At 36.1% G+C, this 21,600-nt stretch overlaps 1 protein-coding gene across 1 annotated transcript in view; it reads right to left on the reverse strand.

Moving 5' to 3' along the window:
• Positions 1-21,600, reverse strand: part of Kifap3 (kinesin associated protein 3) — a 129,725-nt gene that overhangs the window by 23,757 nt on the left and 84,368 nt on the right. Inside the window, exons 18-19 of the mRNA XM_038349684.1 lie at positions 13,316-13,505; positions 7,943-8,042 (exon numbers count right to left, since the gene is read on the reverse strand). Coding sequence (XP_038205612.1) covers positions 7,943-8,042; positions 13,316-13,505 — 290 coding nt within the window. The remainder of the gene's footprint in view (positions 1-7,942; positions 8,043-13,315; positions 13,506-21,600) is intronic.

Consider the following 21,600-nt stretch of genomic DNA (forward strand, 5'->3'; position numbering starts at 1 on the left):
TACAAGCTATACACATTTGATGTGCTAACATTTTTACAGGATTTAGCCCTATTATTTTATGTCTAGGTTCAATTATACTTTTTTTTTAAATCCTAAATGAAAGTCTTAATGAGAGAATAATGTGGTTTTTGTTGTTGTTTTCTGAGACAAAGGTTCACTGTGTTGTTGTAGCCTTGTGTGTCCTGGATCTCACTATGCAGACCACCAGGCTGGCCTCCAACTCACAGGGATCCGCCTGTTCTCTGCATCTCCAGTGCCTGGGATAAAGGTGCGCACCACCACTGCCTGGCTTATAAATGTGGTTTAGTTATACACAGCTAATGTGCATGCTGCCAAGGAACCTTGCTCCTGGCAACCAGAAAAATAATGGCACTACACCGAAGACAGCAGTTCTACTGTCAAGTTCTCTGGCCGCTAAATTTGCAAAGGAAAGTAAATAACTGAAAATACCTTTCCAACTAAGCACTACGACCTCTCTAGGATAAAACATCTTCCAAGTTTCCAGTGATTTTTTGGCTTGCACTTTGGCTTGCACTGTATTTCTCAGTAAAGGTTATAGTTTGCTAATGCTTATGTGTGATAATTCTAATAAAATCTACCTTAAGGTTATAGGGCCCAATTTACTAATAAATCTAATTCAATTTTCCATGGAAATGCAGATTAGTATCCAAGCAGCAGAATAGAGGCCTTTCTCTGCTAGAAAGAACTGTCTGGGTACACAGTTGAAATAAATGACAAGTAAGGCTGAAGTACAGCAAATTCATAAGGAGTATTTACCAGAAAAACCAGAGCCATCATGTAGAAAATACTTTACACGGTTAGTTAGCTGAATAAATGATTTGCACAAGGCGTTTATCCTTCAACACTGAGATAATCTCATTCAATTTCACTCTCACTTTAACAACAAACTGCTTTAATTTTTAGAGAGAATTTAAAGGTAATGAACTAATTACTTAATGTGTTTAATAAACTCACAGCAGCTTGCCTCCCAAGTAAATGTAATTACCCAATTTGCAAAAAAACATGTCGCAAATGTATTAAGGCAAAATAGGTTATGATTTGTCCTACTGAGAAATGAATGCCCACATCTCTCTTAAAAAGCGCTCTAAAACTTCCCCAAAAAGGTTCACGGTGATTAATGTATCTCCTTGTCATCTGGGCGCAGTAACTGTTGCAAAACCAAGGCTGCTGCCTTAAGGACTTCAGTGTTTATTACCACCCAGTCGCTTCCCTAAAAATCTCCTGAACCTTAATTTCCATTTCCACTCTTTGCCCTCTCTTCCTCACGTACATGATTTTGATCGAATGTGATATGTGAAATTACAGAGATTAACGGAATCCAAGTTATTTGCTTTTGTGTACTTAGATTTAGATTTTTAAAAAGTCTTAAGCATTTTATTCTTTGAGAAACTTAAAGGCTCCTAGGAATATTTATTTTGAAAAATGAAACTGGTAATATCCAGAAAGATAAATACAATTTCTCCTAAGGATTACCTTATATCACAAGTCTCCTAATGTGAAAATCTTCCTTTGTTTCATGCAACACCACTGTCGTGAGTTACCGTCACTCACGCGCAACAGATTCACATCCTACAGGTTTAAAAGTACGATGACCACATCACTACTATCTTAGGCATAATATCCTCTGTCATAAAGCTTATGAATGATTGTTAATTTCAAGAAATTTTGTGACATATTTCTACTCTCTTAATACAAAACTAGAAAGAGGTTAGAATTATTTCTCTGGGTTAGGCCTGGACAGCACATATTACTGGGTTATAGATGAATTTTTACATATGTTAAAAATGTCCTTTGGATAAATGAATATCTATTTATAATTAATTTATAATGTATTATAGAAGTCTGCATAGATTTGGGTATTTAGATAGAAACATGCATAATTCTAAAACAGCATTTTTAAAGTAAATGGGAGTAATACTAAACCTTGCTGTTGAAGTCTGATATACATACACATGTATTTAAAAATAAGTTGCTTTTGAAAAAACTATTTTTTTATTTCTATATATGAGTGTTTTATCTGAACCTGTGTGCCATTTGTGTGGCCTTGTGCCATGGGGCCAGAAAAGGGCATCAAATCTCTTGGAAGATGGTTCTGAGTAGCACATGGTGGGGTCCTCTGAAAGATCAGCTAGTGCTATTAACTGTGAAGCCATCTTTCCAGTCCCTCTTCTATATTTCTTTTAATCAAGACTTAAAAACTCTAGAAGTTGGTCCTTTTAAACCTAGAAGCGGCCCTTTTAAACATCCCTGCAAATATCGCAGAACTAGGACGAGTCTAGTAGGTACCAAGGTCCATTCATGTCAAGAACTCATATTAAGAAGTTTAACAAGCGCATGGAATATGGAATATAAAGATATTGAATGGTTTTGTTTACTTTATTTTTAAAGATGGTAATTGCTTGATAATGGCCTAGTAAGCTAGGTTGTGATGGAGGATGACAAAGGTTGCCTTATAGTAAAAGAAATTTATATATATAACTCCTAGTCTTAGGAAAAGCAATACATGAAAAATGAATGGGGCTGGGTAAGATGGCTCAGTGTAGTAAGAATGCTATCTGGCAAGACGGACAACCCGAGTCTAATACCTCGGATCCACGATGGAAGAGAGAACTGATGCCTGCGAGTTGTCCTCTGCCCTCCATATCCATGCCATGGCATGCACTTCTACTCAATAAATATATAAGTGCAAATTATACTTAAAGTTACTATAAAGTATTATATATTTTATTTAGAGAAATAATATTCTATTCATTATGATCTTGCAACTAACATTTCAGCTGTTATTGAACAATTCACAAAATAAAGAGACTTCGGCAAAAGGCATGCATGTATAGTATACAAGCTTATGTGCAGAACAAATAGTAAACTACTCCAAGAATGAAAACAAAAGGGTACAACTAAACACACAGAAAAAAGGAAGGCACAGGAGACAGAGAGAGCTCCTGTGCACGTCAGTCCACTTTGACCTCAGCGAGACGGTCAGTGACTGACATCTCTCTACCAACCACAAAGAATGCCAGGCTCTCTGAAATTATTTTTCAAAGCCCGAAGGAACTTAGCGACTCTGTAGTTTTTTTTCCAGTTTATGAAAATTGGATTCCTATAAAAGGAAAAATGGACCGTTTTTACTGCAACAAAACCTGATTTGTAAACCTGGAAGCAGTTTAAGGATACTCTTAACATGAGGTTCTTGTTAGTCTTGAAAGTAGAGTTATAATAAAAAAGCTCCAAAAATATGGCACGAATACATAGTACATAATAGGAAAAAAATCACCCTCGCCTGTGCTCCATTATTTTTAATTAGCTTCAATACCAAGTCCCACTCTACCCCCAACACCAGTTCAGACTTGGGAGATTGCATTTGACACTGTGATTGGCAACCCCCACAGCTAAGGCCTGGAGCCCTAATGCATTTTGCATTAGCTCTAAATGTCGGGAAATCCCTGGGCCAAGAGGTTCAAACCAATAGTGACCACATGTCTAAAGCCAAGGATTTGCTGTCCAACTGCCAGTATCTATTTTAATCAAACGTCTGGTCTCTCTGTAGACTGAGATAGATGAGTTTAACAGCTTTCACTGTTTCCAATTAAACTGCCTCACCTATTACAAAGATGCCGGCATTAGGACTATGAAGCACCTTTGACTTGGACTTTAGGAAAAACAAAACAATATAGATAGGTTTTAACACGTCTTTCAATTTGACTTAGTTTCTCAGATTTTAATATATATATTTACTTACTAAACATCAAAAAAGGAAAAAAGAAAATCATTCTTTGAGCAATTAAAAAATATATATGTCATATAATTTAGTAATTTATTCTTTACCAGAAGTCACTTGGGATCAACTACTTTACAGGAATCGACTCAAATTGAAATGTTCCCATAACAAAGCCTGAAAAGCCATAAGAGTTGGATTGCAGTTTGGCGCTTCCCACTGCTGTAATCTGTCTCATGCACTGTCCCACATACCGCTGGCAATCATTAAAAACAATGCTGGTGATACGTTTTTACCTTTTATACATTAATCTTCTATTATTCTTCCCCTGGATAACTTTGCTAGGCTTATCTATGCAAATAATAATGAAGAAGCAGGAGAGAATTTGTGAATCCTCTGGGTATTTCCCTGACTTAGGGGGAAGCACCACAGATGCAACACTCACCCCCTTTAAAGGTATTTAGAGAGTCAGGACTGTCAGGGTTTAAATCCATAAGGACAATATTTGTTCAAAGCCTAGGTTCTTCTTTTCAATTCCAGGAGAAGTGAAAGTAAGAATTCAACAATTTCAGGTTAGTGAATGGGACATTTATTGAAATATTCTTATATTATTTGAAATCAGTTAATAACATGGAAATTTTTATAATCAGCATTTGAATGGATGTTCTTTGATGAGTTTTAAAATCTACCTACTAGATATTAGAAACCGAAAGCTAGCCAGTAGTATAATTTTCAGATCAGGAACATTACACACCAAAATCACCGTAGCAAAATATGTGAATAATTATATAGCAATTCAATATGTCTAAATATTTCCAGAATCAAAGTAAGTACACCTAACTGAAGATCCATCATTTGCTATTATCAAAGGAGAAAACAGCTATATTCAAAAGCGAATCCTATTTTTGAGGAGTTGTAGGGAGGAAGAAGAGGGTGAAGACAATCAAAACACAACTCATGTATCTACAAAATTCTCAAAGAATAGACAATTATGAAAAATCTTAAATAGGTGAAAAAGTAAATTATTCCAGAATAAAATGTGTTTAACTAAGAATTATTCCAGAATAACTCCAACAGAATGTACAAAAGGTCAATGACAAGCCCACAGACACTGTATCTCCACTGAAGCAGTGAGCATCTTTTTCATTTGATTTATTAGCTACAAAAAGTCAACAGTAAATTATTTCTTCTGCAAATAAAAATAAAAAGTGATATGCTTATAGGATTTAAAGCTTATAAAGTTATAAAAGATGATAAAAGACAAATTTTCTTAGGGAAAGTTCTTTTTAAAGGACAAGCAATTCTCAAATCAAGATAGTTATAGTAAGTATATTACTTTTTTGATTATAAAGGAGTCTCTCCAGATTCTTTTCAAGGGTAAACATATTTAAGTGGCTTCTTTACTTCATAAAAGAATTTATCACAGTAATTTTCAATAAAAAGTCCTACCTGGATATTCCCAGTCATTAAAATGTAAAAGAAATAAAAAATACTGAAATACTTAAACATTAAACTTTATCATTAAATATCTCTCAATAAAGCTATGTTCTTTTATAAAACTATCATTAAAAAATGATAGTCATTGTTGAATTGGTCTCAGATTTATTGACTTGTAGCATTCCAATCAATTATCATATTGGTATTTTTTGAGACTGGGTCTTAACCATATGACCCCAACTGGCCTAGAAGCATTTGACTGTATGTCCCCAAGGGCTGAGGTCATAGGTTATATCCATAGTCCTGACTATTTATTCAATATTAATCAAAAGTTTAATTTCTTTAAAGGCATATAATTACATAAAAATGAAGATAAGTTATTTAAGAAAGGCAAAATTAGTAGCAGTTTGCTTTATTTAGATTGGCAGTATTTATAGCATGATATAGGATGATAAGAAACATACAGGGAAGAATAATTACAATGGTAGAACAATTAGGTTTATAAATGATATAAGCAATTTTTTGCTATAAATATTAAGACCATATGCCCAAATTATCTTTCACTTTAAATTTTATGAAAAAATTGATACTATGAATTGTTATATGATATAATTATAATTAAACAGAGACTGTATTTAAATATTTATAACTGGAATGTCAGACACTTCAGAAATAATCAAAAGTCAAATGTCTTTTGTATTTAGCCATGGTTAGCTTTTGTCTTGAGGCAAGGGATTTCCTATTATGTTAATCCAGCACCAGGACAAAATTATTTCCTGGGCTATTTGTCACTGAGAAACTACTACAGAACGCCAAACCACATTTCATGGATATATCACTTAAATAAGAGGCAGTAAGTGTTAATATAATTTAAAGAAAAAAATTGCACTTATGTATAAAGGCAGTATTTCCATGTAGTGTACCCATGTGCATTAGATCACCTCATTGGTTACTTCAATTAGCTGTGATTTCTTTATCTAGAAGATGGATATAACTGCTACTTTAAATTTTAGAGTGGAACTTAAAAATCAAAAGATAGCTATCTGTAAACTAGATTGTATACAATAGATGATGAATAATATTTATATCAACTATTATAATTATAGTTGTATTAAAAAGTTTATTTCAACTGATCATTGATAATTATAACATACTGGCCAGGAGAAGACAGATAATGAATCACTTAAATCAATTTAGCCTTTGCTATTGATTACCCTCCATAGCTTCAGAGTAAGATGGTATTGCTGAAATATCACTCACTTACACCACTGACCATGGAGAAACTGAGCCATTGCCCCACTGGACACTTCACTGCTATTCACTCCCATAGCACTCATGGCGCTGGAAGGTTCTTTGCAGGCTACTTGGGAGGGAGAAATCTTCAGTATTACCTAGCTACTAACTCTACAACCTACAATAGCAACCTTTCTGCAGATCACACTGGTACAATAGAGGCACAAGCGTTATAGGAATAACTGCCACTTTTTGATTAGATTCAAAGACCGTCCATGAATGGAACCCATACCTGACACTGACAAAATGGCCAAGAACCTGAGAACAGGTAATTCACAGGCCTTAGGAGAAAACATGCTCTTATTATGCTAAAGAAATACAGCAATAAAATGATTCCTAAAGGATATCACTCAACCCTTTCAGACAAACTCCTTGCAATTGATGATAATTAACACAGAAACTCACAACTGGGCAAGGTATAGAGCCCTTCACCCTACACCAAAAGTAGTTATCAAACCCCTACTCTTAGGGCTTGGGGATCTTCTTGGAGGAAGAGGCTTAGGTGGTGGATGACTCCCAGGAAACAAGAATCTGTATTACAGAGACTATAGGGCTGACACACATGTGAATGCACAGAGACTGACAGACAGCGTGCAAAAGACTTGCACGGGACCAAATCCCAGCACAGGGAAGGGGACAGGGACACACAGTCCCACCCTTAATCAAGCAGTCACTTTCAATTAACACCTGCTGGGGAAAGGGAGATTTCAGTTGAAAGTCAACAGTCAGACTGAAGGAAAGCATTAAACCTTAGTGATGGCATAAGGAAGAAAATGTTCACATATTTTAGCAATAGTTTAAAAATCTGTAACAACATGATTGATGAAGCTGGACGGCTGCTGTAGTGAACTTTATTACTACTGTAAAGCCATGCTGTCTTATGAGATATTGTTTTCCTTATGTATTTTACTTACTGCTAATCCTATAGGTATAAGTCTTCTACTGCTGTGCAGTGTTGTTGCACACCTTTAATCCCAGCACTCAGGAGGCAGAGACAGGTGGATCTCTGTGAGTTCAAGGCCAGCCTGGTCTATGAGGTCCAGGACAGACAGGGTACATAGATAAACCACGTCTTGATACCTCCCAATAAACAAACAAACAGATAAATAAAGTCTTCTACTAATTGAGACAGAGCTTTTTAGCAGACTGCTCTATGAATGTTAAACTATATGCCGTATGTTTTCATATTTTGTTTTGGACACACCAGGAAATACACCAGGAAACACACCTAGAAACAACTGAGTTTGTTAGTTTGCAAACTACTGTCTATTTCAAAGGACAGTGAATATTTTTCAAAGTAATAAAACATTATTTTTTAATAAACTATCTGAAAAATAATCACTCTCCTAGAGAAATCGAAGGTTTTTTATCCTCCTTGTAATAACAAAGGCAGAGATATTGAGGACTGAAGAAAATCCTAGCTTTTCAAAACAAAGGAGATGCCACGCCTGAGTTCTCTCTTGGAACATGGCTTACCTGCCAGGGAATGAGTGCTGCCCAACCACATCTCCATTCTGGAGGTGAAAATCATTGAAGAAATCTGGGCTTATGGCTCCTTCAGCAGCAATCAATCCATCTAGAAAAAAGTCAAAGCAGTAACTAGTGAAACACACTTACAGGGAATAAAATAGAATTACCTTATTGAGCAACACATCAGAAACCTATTTATTTAGTCTGGAAAGAAAAATGTCAGAAAGCCATGCTTTTGTCCTGAGAGTATAGAGTATGCACAGAAGGCAATACAACAAAAGTGGTCACCACATTTTATCACCATAATAGAGCTGTCACCTAGTACCTACTGTGTGCTAGGTAATACAGTGTCAGCAGACTTTCCCCAGGGGACTTAAAGTACTGTGGGTAAGAAAAGGTAGAAAAAGATAAAGGCATTCTTTATGATAGTCAGGGACAGGCTAACAAAAGATCATGGCTAGAGGTAAAGGAGGCATGGAACACCACAATGCTGGTAAACAGTAATACTTCAGCATGCTTCTCATCTTATAACCAAATAGCTTTAATTACATAGCATGCTTGGGGAATATATCAAAAATAATTTGCTGATACTAAACACTTAACAATTTAAATGGCAAACATTAAAGCAAACACAGACATGTATTTAATTTTTAAATAAATGTGATTTGCACATTCTGTGTGAAATGGGTAAGCTATATAAAATGTAAATACTTCTTGATGACTTGGTCTTTATTAGGTATTTATTAGTATACAGCTATGCCATCAGGTTATCAGATATATCTGATTTCCTGAAGAGCTCTACACTGCTATATTTTTGCTTATAAACATTTATTCTTCTAAATCTCAGCCTGTTAGTATTTCTTAAAAATGATTTAAGAGTTTTATCACTTTCTCAGTTGCCCCAAGACTCTAAATGATCTGCTATTTGTAGGATTATGCAGAGGAATAACAGTTATTTGGGAATAAGAGATGTGTGTTATGGCTTCAGGTTGTCCTAAGCCTAGAACAAACCTTCAGTATAAGCCTTAGGATAAGCTGTTTGCAAGACTCTGAGGACTCTGTGAGTCACTTGTGATGTATCATTGAATGTAGAAATACTGGTCAGGTCATACTGATCAGGCTAATGAAAAATATGGCAAATAACTGGCATATTATTTAGTTACCAAATGACTATTTTCTATATAATACTTTCATGATAATAGTGTGATCAATTTTGTGAAAAATATACACAATTATAACATACAATTTCCTTACAAAAGAATTTTTCTTTGGATACAACAAAATTATTTATAAATTATAGACAACAGTAAATATATGTACCATGTGAGTATTAGCACAATAAAATATAGAGGAATTACTGTTTATAGGGGTTAGAATATCCAACTTGGGGAGGGGAAGAATCAAAGGTATAACTGATTTGAGTCTTCAAATATCAGTAGGACTTAAATGACATTAGGATGAGGGGCAGTGAGATGGCTCAGTGGGCAAAGGCCCTTGCGGACAGCCTGATGGCCCGATGACCTGAGTGACACACTTGGTGAGAAAGAACCAGCTCAGGCAAGTTGTTCTCTGGCTTCTACACACATACTACAACATACATATAAATAAATATACAAAAGTTATTTGAGATAAAAGTGTATTCAAGGGAGAATCAACATACCACTCTGCAATTGTTTTACTTATTTGCATATTGTTTGTCTCCCAACTCTTCCTAGAATGATAGCTCTAGAAGGACAAAGACCTTGCCTTATTCACTGACACATCATTGGTACCTAGTAACCCCATTGTTATCCTCTTAAAATACTTGATTGAGAACATCTCACTTCTTCTGCTTTGTGCTGCCAAGATGTGAACAGCTCTCCTACACCATGCCTTCCCCACCATAAAAGCCCTGAAAGCATGAGCCAAATAAACATTTTCTTCCACTGAAAACAAAAGTGTATTCGAAATTGCTCAAATTCTAAATTTAACTAATATAGTTAGCAAAAGAGCAGGCATAGTGCTTTGTACTTTAATTCAACTTCCACACTAGTAACTTGGTACAAATAATGAATTAATGGCTTTGGTGATTATTTAATTGTTGAGTTGTTAGTGTATAAATGCAGGATAGTCCTCTATACTGTGTGATTTATATTACCATGATTGGCTTAATATAGAAGTTGACTGACCAATAGCTGGCCAGGTAGAGATTAGACAGGACTTGAAGGTAAAAAGAGTGCAAAGAAGAAAAGGAGGAGTCACAGGGTTGTGAGCCAGATGCAGAAAGAGCGACATGGGAAGTTCATAGATGAGGTAAACGCGCCTCATGGTAGCACATAAATAAATATAAATAGGTTTATTTAAGTTGTAAGAGTTGTTTGGAGACAAGCTTAAGGTATCTGCTGAGCATTCGTAATTAATAAGTCTTTGTGTGGTTATTTGGGGAGTAGTTGGCAGGACAGAGCTGATCAGTGGTCTAAATGGAAAACTCTACCTACATACATAATGGGTATTAATCTTATTATTTTACTAAATTTAAAGTACTTGAACTTCAACTAAAAGTAACATTTGGTTCTGATTTTACATCTGCTAGAAGTTAAAGATTCTATGAATCAAATACTAGGTAATCATTGAGAAGACACAAAAACAAAATCATGGGGAAATCTAACACAACAGAATGAGAGGAAAAAAGCTAAAAAGATAAAAACTCAAATTTGTATTTAGTATTTTGTGGCAATCTGGTTAATGTTAACAAGGTTAAGATTAAAAAACTTGCCGGGCGGCGGTGGCGCATGCCTTTAATCCCAGCACTCGGGAGGCAGAGGCAGGCGGATCTCTGTGAGTTCGAGACCAGCCTGGTCTACAAGAGCTAGTTCCAGGACAGGCTCCAAAGCTACAGAGAAACCCTGTCTCGAAAAACCAAAAAAAAAAAAAAAAAAAAAAAAGATTAAAAAACTCAAGTTACTTTGCAAAATGAAAACCAAAATAACTCAGGATAAGAATTTGAGAAACCTGTCAATTGTAGAATAAAATACCAAATGATGTTAATTCTACACTTAAGACCAACACAAGGAAATTACCTGATGTTTCTGAAATATAGCTGTACACAATAAAAGGGAGAGACATTGTCTAGATCTCTCTCCAATACATCAAGAAATGACACAGAGGTTCATCTAATCCCTGGTGGACTTCATGGAAACAAATGGCAAAAACTCATAAAATAAAAAGTATTGAGAACTTGTCTGGAGGAATCCAAATCTCCAAACTCACAACATAAAGCCTGCACTGCTAAAAGCTCAGCGTCTTCTGTCAGATGACAAAGGATGTCTAGGGACGGTCAAATAGTCACAACTTATTTTGCCAGCAGTAGTCACTGTTTCCAAATTTCAGTATACAAGATACATACATACACATACATGTGTGTCTTGGATAGATACATAAAACATATATACACGTGTGTGTGTAACTTCAAAGATGCTATGATTAAATTCTAAAGAGTCTTGCAGAAAATACCAACTTACATTCTAAGACACTGATTTAAATCAATTAATTTTAGAAATGTGGTATAACTTAATGATGTGTTCTGACATTTTAATTGTATTAAAAACCAAAGTTGAAGATACTATGAATAATGATTATCGGTGTGGGAGGTCCTTCTCTTTATGTGCTGCTTCTATTGGTTAATGAATAAAGAACTGGCTTGACCCAGCATGGTAGGAGGAAACCATGAATCAGCCTCCTGAGACAGACGCTGGGAACTTTATCTGGTAAGCCACAGCCAGGTGGTGAAATAAGATTAATCGAAATGAGTTAAATTAAGCTAGAACTAATGGGCCAAGTAGTGTTTTAATTAATATATAGTGGTTATTTTGGTTCTGGGCAGCCAGGACGAACATGTGGCCCCTCCTCCAACAATGATCTTTCAATATTGAGAACTGATTGATGCTGACATGTAGCTATCAATCTTCAAAGCAAGAAACTTGATTCTATAAATATTAGGATTCCTCTGAATCATATACTTTGCATTATTTCCTTCATGAATTCTGAACATGGAAAGGAGTTACATGCTGTTAGTGAGAAACCCAGGTTGGCTGGAGCACATGACCTACAGGCTGGAAAGAAGCAGCCCTTTCTAACTGCTGTAGAGTTTGGTTAGGAGGGAAGCTATTCCATTTGCAAACTGGAGCAGAAAAGTTTTGGAATTCAGGTGCCTTTATTAAATACAAAATGGTATGTAATGGTGAAAAATTTCAATATGCATTTATTAAATGCATAAGTGAATATATGAACAGTATACTGATTAATATATCAATTATTAGTGATTAGACATAATGGCAAGTTATATTAGCATTCAATCACTGATCGTACACAAATTGCCATTAATTTGGTTAGGATTACTTGAATTCTTTCTTTCTTCTGTTGGTAACAGACAAGAGCCCATGGTCTTGTGCATGTTAGAAAAGCTTTCTGTGACCCAGTGCCCTCCAGTACAGCTAACACTTTCATTTTTTTTAAGTCTTTCACAAATCTTTACTGGAAATCTTCTCTTTTGTCTCCTCAAGTATAAATGATTTCAACACGTTATTTTTAATATTGGTGATAATGTAAAACATTTAAAGCAAAATATAGAAAAGTTTACTGTCTCTTTGCCAAACTCATTACCCCTGGAAACAGCCATGCTCAACAGTGTTATAATAGATACAACATTTGTGTAATTTTGAGTAATATCTTTTTTAAATTTTGGTCTTTTGAGACAGGATTTCTCTGTGTAGCCCTGTCTGTCCTGGAACTTGCTCTGTAGACCAGGTTGGCTTCAAACTCAGAGATTCACCTTCCCCTGCCTCCCAAGTGCTGGGATTAAAGGTGTGTGCCACCATTGCCTGGTTAGGCTATTATCTTAAAAGTATTAGCAGGGCTTAGAAGGGAAAGCTCTAAATATTCCCAATTATCACCATATGTAATCCAATAGTCTAGAATTAAAACAAAGTGATGGTAACATTAAACTGCTTAGATAAAATAAGAAAACAAAATAAAATTAATAAATTATATATTTAATAGATGTAGAACACAGAACAATGAGTGTCACATTGCTAACTAGAAGTCAGAAATTCTGAAGATGTTTAACTTACACATCCTAGAAAATAGGAAGCTTCTAACAGCTATTTAACTATCCTGGCTACACATACTTTAAATGGAAGTTATACCAAAGACTAACTGGGAAAAAAAAATCTTACTAGTTTTGTGTGTGCAGGCACTATTATCTGAAATTCTTAACAGAAGACTGCTTGCATACTAAAAAATGTGATTACAAAGTTTGGGAGCATGCTTGACTGGCAAATAAAAGCCCCTTTTTATAGCACACAAATGAAGCATGTGTTTTTGCTTTGTTTATCACCTTACCTGAGTTGTAGAAAAGGTCAGGCCTTTCAAGAATGTCCCCTTCATGGATGTATGGCTCAATTCGATCATCACCATACAAGTACTGTTCGCTCTCATCCATCTGGCGACTCTCAACCATCTCCAGCCACTGAGAGTTATGCCAGCGAAACTTCTCACTCTGAATTTTCTTTGCCCATTCTTCATCATATTCCTATTACACACAAACAACAACTGTTACCATGTAAGTCTACTTGCTTGCTGCTCAGAAATATTTTGCTAAGAGGGCCTTCATTTGGGTCAAAGGAAAATTAAAAATACCTGCTTAGAATTGTGTTTCAGTCATAAAGACACAACTAAGTATATGCCAACAGGTCCACTGAATAGGTGACTTGGCTTTTCTTTTATCCCTAAAAGATGACTTAGTTACAAGTCACCCATAGTCCAAGAATAAACCTTATAACACCAAAAATCCTATTAATTCCACAAGAAATGCCAGAACTAAATGTTCCTGATCTTTTATTTTAGCTTTTATAAACAAGTGGCATTCTTAAAAAAAAAAGTTGATTAGTAGCTTATTTCATTTGGCAAAAAAGCTAAAACTAACTTTTGGTTTTGATTAAAAAATGAAAATATCTTATTGAATTATTTGAACAAAGAGCTATTCAAGGGAAACATACAATCTGATTGTTTTATTAGAATTTAAGTTTCAAGCACATGAGTTGAGTTGTTGGTGTAAAAATAGTAATTGAAATTCAGTTGTGGCCACGGCATATAAAACCACGGCTGAGCCATACCACTAAAAGCAAAACTGGCTTCCTAATAGTAATTGTGGGATGTTACAGTTACAGATAAAAGATACACTCCCTAATATATTCATAAAGTTTATTTACTATAGCTATACTCTGAAAAAAGAAAAAAACCTTATTTAATTGTACCATTTTATAGTATTTTATTATCCTAACTCAAAACAAAAATCCACTTGGGCTGGCAACATGGCTCAAAAGGCAAAGGCACCGCATCACCGCCTGATGACCCAAGTCCAGTCACTCGGGCCCACACAGTGAAAGGAAAGAAATGACTATTGTCCTCTGACCTCCATATGTGTACTGTGGCACACACACACACACATATTAAAAGTTAAAAAATTAAAAATATATCTAACAAATGTATAAGCAGAAGGCTCATCACGAGCCCAAAAACTTTAGCTTCCTTTTTCCTTATATACACTTAAGGTATTTGTGTGTATGTATATTTTCTGTGTGTCTTCATGTTCACATGTGCGGGTGCATGTGCATATGGAAGGTCAGCCTTGAGTGTTGTTACTCATGCTGTCTACCTTGTTTTGGGGGACATGGTCATTCTCCAGCCTAGAACTCAATGAGCGGTCTAGGCTGGCTCACCAGTGAGCCACAGGGACTCTCCTTCCCTGCTGACCCAGTGGTGGGATAATAGGTGCCTTGACCTAGTTTTTAAAAAGTGGATGCTAGAGATTTGAATTCAGGTCTTCATGCTACCTGAGCCATCTCCCCATCCTTCCTCTTCAGCAGTATAACAATTAATGAACTTGGATGTAAAATATGAGTTTTTAGTAAGAAGACTGACAAGACTGCAAACACAGAAACCAAGAATATCCATGAATATCCATGACTGCCTTGAAATTCTTCTAGTAAAATAATTTTTTTAATGCAGTGAGCATAAAAGTTAGCAGCAAATATGACAAGGTCATGCCATGCATTCCTTTAAAAATCTTGCCCTTCTCTTTTTTTCAAGATCAGTTTATGACCGAATTGTCCTCTCAGCCTGATGCATCAGAACAATATGAGTAAATACATATACATCAGGAATGACAGACTATACTGTAATTTTCTTTAAAAATAAGCACTGCTGAGATGGCTCAATAGACAAAAGATGCTTGCAGCTAAGCCTGATGTCCTGAGTTTGATCTCTGGGACCCACAGAGCAGAAGAAAACTGCCCACAGCAAGGTGTCCTCTAACCTCTGCATGCACACTGGGACACGTGCATGCTACACACATGTAAAATAAAACTAAAAGAAGCCTTTTCTGATTTCAAGTATATATTTTTAATAACTAAAATGGCCTTTGACCCTCAGCACTGCACTCAAAACAGGGATAATCTCTACGACTAGCATAATGACTGACGTGTATTATTGCCAAAAGGGTCACAACAAAAACACTCTGGGGAAAAAGACAAAATTAGAAGGTAAAAGGAGGGAAGTTACTCAGTAGTAAGCTGTTACCACTTAGGAAATAGAAAATTACATCTTACAAAGCTTCAGCAATATTTACAGAATCCTGCTACCAAAAACATTTGGCCATATTCAGCAGAGCTAGCATGAGCGGTGCCTTGAGCTTTAATAGATACGTATACTTCTATGTTGTAACAACGTATTATGAATTCAAAGGACAAGAAATCTCCATCAAGGTGATCAAGTCTTTAAAAGAGTTTTTTTAGAAATCTAAATGAGCTATAACCTCACTTTTTGAAAATATTTTGATCTTGCAAAAGTATTTTTATTGAACCATGAACATTATTAAAAAATACAGTATCTTTATGTCGAGAAAACTGCCTTACATCCCAGTGTATGTGTGCATGTGTGTATGGGTTTTTAATGTGTCTCTAAACTTCAAGCTTATTCCCTTATTTATTCACTGTGGGTGGGTACATTAGTGCCATGGCGTGCACTCATGGGGGTCAGGGGACAACCTTGCTTCTGGCTCTCCTTCTACCATGTGGGTCCTGTGGATAGAGCTCAGGTCAGTAGGCTGGGTGGTCAGTGTCTTTATGTGTGAGTCATTTACCACACATAGCTGATGTTGAAAATTATCATCTTTTTAATTTAGAGGCTAAGTATGACACATTTTAAAAACAATGAATCTGTGTTAGTTTCTTCTAATGAGTGATAACCTAAACTCATGTTTTCTAATATTTACCAAATAAAATGTTTTAGAACTAAGTATCTCTTTTGTGACATACAATTCATTTAACACTTTAAATTGACTCCTCAAATAGCAGTCAAGAGATATAGATCTCAGTCATACTTCTGCAGCTAACTGAAGTATACATCTTCTAAAAGATATTATTTGTAGTCTCGGGTTTTTCACTTGTAAAAAATACAAATTTAGGAATTACTTAAGTGCTAACATTCTGTAAATACAACCCTATAATAAATATTTTTTACTTCATAAAGGTATTAAAGAATTACCCCAAATAACTAAGAGTGGTGGCAGTACATAGCCTGGAAACCCCAAATGAGTAGAGTCAAAAATGATTACAGTCAAGCTATTACTATCAATTTCCTATGGCATCGCTCTGTGATTCCTAAATGCCCACTTTCCATCCCACATCAGGAAACGGCCATGCGAACATAAGCGGTTCAGTCACAGCTAGCACACATGATCATCCAGCTCTCCCAGCCTCTGTAGGAACGCTTGAGGGAGACACTTCTCATGGCTGAAACGCTCTTTTCATGAGGGGTGTATCCCTGGGTTCTGTCTTCAAGTTTCGATTTTACCCTGAATTTAAAAGAAAACATGGTTTGTCTTTCATTTTCTTCTCTTCTCAGTTTCTGACATTAGGATCTTAAGCACTCAGGTTCCATAAACTCAAACGTGTCACAAAAGACTTATGGTTTGATTTTACATGGAATGTGCCATCCTTTTTGAAGTCCTACATCACGTTGTTTACTAGTTAACCACTGAAACATTCTGAAGGCTTCCCCAGCCTATTATCAGAGTCTGGGCACTCTCAGGGAGACCCTTGTCACTGGCTTCCGTCACACCTTGTATCTGATTAACACACTCTAGGATAACACAGAGCTACACAGATCTGCTTTGTGTTCTGGAGCTATTGATGGGAAACAGATTTTTTTCCCTTCTTTAATCTGGCAGTCCCCTAATTGAGACTGCAATATGGTTTATTTAATAAAATTTTTCATACTAAATTAAAACAAGTCTAGGATAGTCCAGCTTTTTGTTAAGGCTAAGTAGCTCCAAAAAAGAGGCTTTTTATAGTTAAAAAATATTTTTCCCAAAATACACACATATATACTTATAGTAAACATACATTTAATAAAGTTGTTGGGTTTTGTATATATACTAGCTCTTTTCCAACATGGTTTCCCTAGTATGGACCTTTATATAGTCTGGACTGAGACAAAATTTAAAGCAGACCATTAGGTACGATTACCTCCGCAGACAAACTTTTTCCTAAAGTACTGAGAAGACTAACCTGTACAACAGCATTTCAAACATGCCATCTTAAACCTCAGAGTGAAATATACAGATGAATAAAATTTAAATAAGAAATCATGATATCTTTTATGCTCTGTTTGGGTTTCAAGTCCAACTGTGATCAATTAAATGAAAAAAGAAAGATATGTAAGTATCAAGGAAGGAATATACAAACATTTATGTATATGTATTTTATTTTGTTTGTTTAATTTCTAACAAGCTGGAAAAATATCTGAAATTTCTGCTTTTGCTTATGTGATACAATAATGAACTACAAAATAGGGTCAACCAAACTTTTGGCATTATGTATAATTTCACTACATAGAATTAAGAAAATAAATTTTTAAAATGTACTTACATTGATACATTAAAAATGATCATGTCTGTAACCAATCAGAAACCAGATCTAGCTTTTGGCAAGGTTGTTGTACACGCTCCAGCAACAACTCATTTGGAAAGTCTCTGCTCTGCATCCACAACCAAGCTACACGCCAATGAAAGTGCAGGTGAGGCTGGGGGATGCCTGGGTGGTAAAGGCTCCCTCCTCTGTGTGAGACCCAACTTCAGAGCCCAGAGGACATAAAGCTGACAGCCACTGCGTGCCTCTGCTATCCAGTGCTCCCACAGCAAGATGGGAGGCAGACATGGGACAATAACCAAAGGCTCATGGGCTAGCTAGTGTGGCATGTGACACAGTGAACACATCTTTAAGAAGGTGAAACGTGAGGACCAGCAACATAGGTTATCCTGACCAACAAAGGTACCTCCACTTATTTTACACATCACACACAGGGGTGGGAAGAGGTAAAGGGAGAGAGATTCTTAAAAGTTAACTGTCACGTACCCATTTTATTCAATTCTTAAGCATTTTATGATGCTTGAATGCCTGATTTCTAATCTTAACCCAATGCATTTTTTCTTTGTAATTTTAAGTATTTTCAGATATATTTTAAAGTATTCTCCTTGGTAGCAAGATTATTAAAAAAGCAGCTTTTCCATCTGATAGGCCTTCTTGGAAATCTTTGTGAGGAAAGTTAACAATGTATAGAGACTGCATTTATACCTGGAATAGTTTATCTCATTTAAATAGGTCATCAATCCTATGCAATATAAAATTTTCTGTACTTATAATACCTTACTTTTCCAAGTTAAAATACTAAAGCTGAGTTTTAACTTGATTATTGAAACACATTCATTCCATCCATGATCATAATTAGTTGCAGAAAAAAGAACTACTCTTCAAAATCTCAATAGCCCAGCAGCACCTTAGTACGAGAGGACAACAAGGACACTGGTGGCAGAAGGACAGAGCTATTGTAGCAGAGGACATAATTACACCTCTGCTGTAAGCACCATGGACATAGCACAGGACATGTGTTAATGGGCCATGGCACACTACCGTTCTGGGATGACTAGCTTCCGTGTTTAGATGGCAGCTCTCAGTGCTCTCCAGAGTCTAGCCTGTAAACTTCAATACTCAAGGGCTTTGCACTGCTGAGTTCTATATGCCAGTAGTTACATCAGTGTCTGGCAGACACTATGTGCACAGTAAACATATCTTAAGTGTATGACAACTCAACCATGTCTGAAGAGGTATTTGTCTGCCAGTTTGAAATTTTTAAGGTTCTCAAACACTTCACATGAAGTTGAAGCCATACTAAGGACACAAGTGGAATTGAGTTTTAGAAGCCTTGAGGAAGTCTGTGTAGGTTCTCTTTCTTTCTTGAGTCCCAAGGCCTGGAGTCTTAAAACAGAAGTCCAAGTACCTATTTTTTCTTATATGGCCTCCCTGCTCGCCCCCACACTGGTACCATTTCATGCCTCTCTAAGCTATAAGCAACCTCAGTTGGACAGCAATACTTACTGTTACCACCAGAGAGACTGTAGTATGCAGCATGTAACCCTCTTTGGTTTACAAAGAACCATCACACATATGTTTCAATTCATGAATTCAGGATTCTGCACCAACTACATTAAACAAATCATCACTATAACAGTATTTGCAAAATATTGCAAAATTTGGGGATCAAATACTTTACTGAAGATGGCATATTTTCAAGGCATTCAGTGTTTAATGTTTTTTTTACTGTTATCCACATTATATTTCTTGAGCTGCAAATAAGCTTTTTCTTTAGATATGAATGGCCTTCAGCTATAAATAGTCCCATATATATGGTTATTTTAAAATTATGATATAATAGCTATTGTAGGAAACCAAAATCTAGTAGTGAAAGCATCTTAAAAGGTCATCCACTCCTGTCATAGGCAAGTTTCTAACGAAGTCCTCACAGAATGAATTACTTAGCCATTATTACTTAGCACTGCCAGAGATTTCACACTGTCTCTTGATAGCTTTCTTTAGTGCTTTGCCACACTTGCTGTTTCCAGTCACTGTTTCTCTTACTTCAAATTATGCCATGCTTCTTTTCCTTCAATTCTGAGACAGATTTAGGATGGACAATTTGCACCCTCTACTGTGATCAGTAACACTGTCCGGCCTCAATGAACCAAAGCCTGACAGCTCTTGTGAGGGTAGAACCGTGCGTTAAGATGGCTTCCTGCAGATCACTGCAAAAGGGGCAGAGGACTGTGAGCCAGAGATGGTGCCAACTCCAGAAGTAGCATTTTTAGGACACAATAGCACAGTTGTAATTATGTGCTCAATGCTGGGACAGCATGCACAAGACCTGTACAAGTTCAAGTCAGACAAAATGCCAGGATGAGGGACACAAAATTTCATCCCTAACTGAGAAGCTATTGGTAAAGGATAGAAAGGGAGCAATGATTTACTTAAGGGTGTAGCCTTGGAAGATCTAACACCCTTAGTAGATGGCCCCAAACCCAAGCATATATAGGCAGCACTAATGAGTCGTGGTGGGTTTTAAGAAAGTAAATGAGGAGCTGGGCGGTGGTGGCACACGCCTTTAATCCCAGCACTCGGGAGGCAGAGGCAGGCGGATCTCTGAGTTCGAGGCCAGCCTGGTCTCCAAGAGCTAGTTCCAGGACAGACTCTAGAAACTACAGGGAAACCCTGTCTCGAAAAACCAAAAAAAAAAAAAAAAATTGAATCTAAATTAAGTTATAAAATCAGAATATGGATCATTTAACAAATAAGATATTTCCACAGTAGAAAAAGCAATTTCCCTTTTATTATTTAAAGGTCCTAAAAAAACCTTTTTCAGGCAATTGTCATAGCATGGAACATTAAAAAATTTCCAAATTCATTCATTCTGTGGGATAAATTCAAATATAAACTATGAACACTAATATATCTGTCCAAAGTACATATGTAGAATAATTTTGGGTTAATTAAAAGTAAACAGGTTATCTTCTTATGTCACTTAAAAATCAAAATGAAAACAAATAATATAGTTATTAGTTGTCCCAAGGAAGGGAAATGTTGGTCCAAATAATTTACTAAACACATGACCACCATGAGCATTTTTTTCTAGTCCTCACAGCAAGTCTCTAAGGATCAGAAACGCCACTGAAAACCGGGTGGTCACTATTTTAAGTGGTTCATTGAGATTATTTACCGTATCTGTAAAAAAACAAAACAAAACAAAAATTGGTTGAATTATAAATGTAGTAGATCAAGTTGCCACTTTCAGAAAGTCAAAGATTGAATTATGATCAGAATGTCTACCTAAGCGAGGGGAAGCATGTTTTTCGGGCCTGCTATAGTTCTCTACTGTCTGGCTAGAGCTGAACCTTATAGTTTACAGCAGAAAGGTAAGACAGATAAGTTTTCAGTGGAATAGCTTGTTTCCACACCCTCATGCCTTTCCATTGGTTCTACAGTGTTTCACTTCTAAAAAGCACAACTTGTATATGAGCCAGTCGGACAGCACAGTAGGGCTTCCAAATTACACAAATCATCCACATGAGTATCTTTAAATACTTTAGTCTATTTAAAAATAAGTTATTCAAATGAATGTTTTCCAATGTGAATAGACAACTACCACATGCCATCATATCAAATACTGATTTTATACACCCAGTGCAGAGAGATGTGCAGAGAAATCAAGTGAACTAAGTCTTTTAATCCATGTTT

The sequence above is a fragment of the Arvicola amphibius genome, chromosome 12, assembly GCF_903992535.2.
Source record: "Arvicola amphibius chromosome 12, mArvAmp1.2, whole genome shotgun sequence".
NCBI classification, from domain to species: domain Eukaryota; kingdom Metazoa; phylum Chordata; class Mammalia; order Rodentia; family Cricetidae; genus Arvicola; species Arvicola amphibius.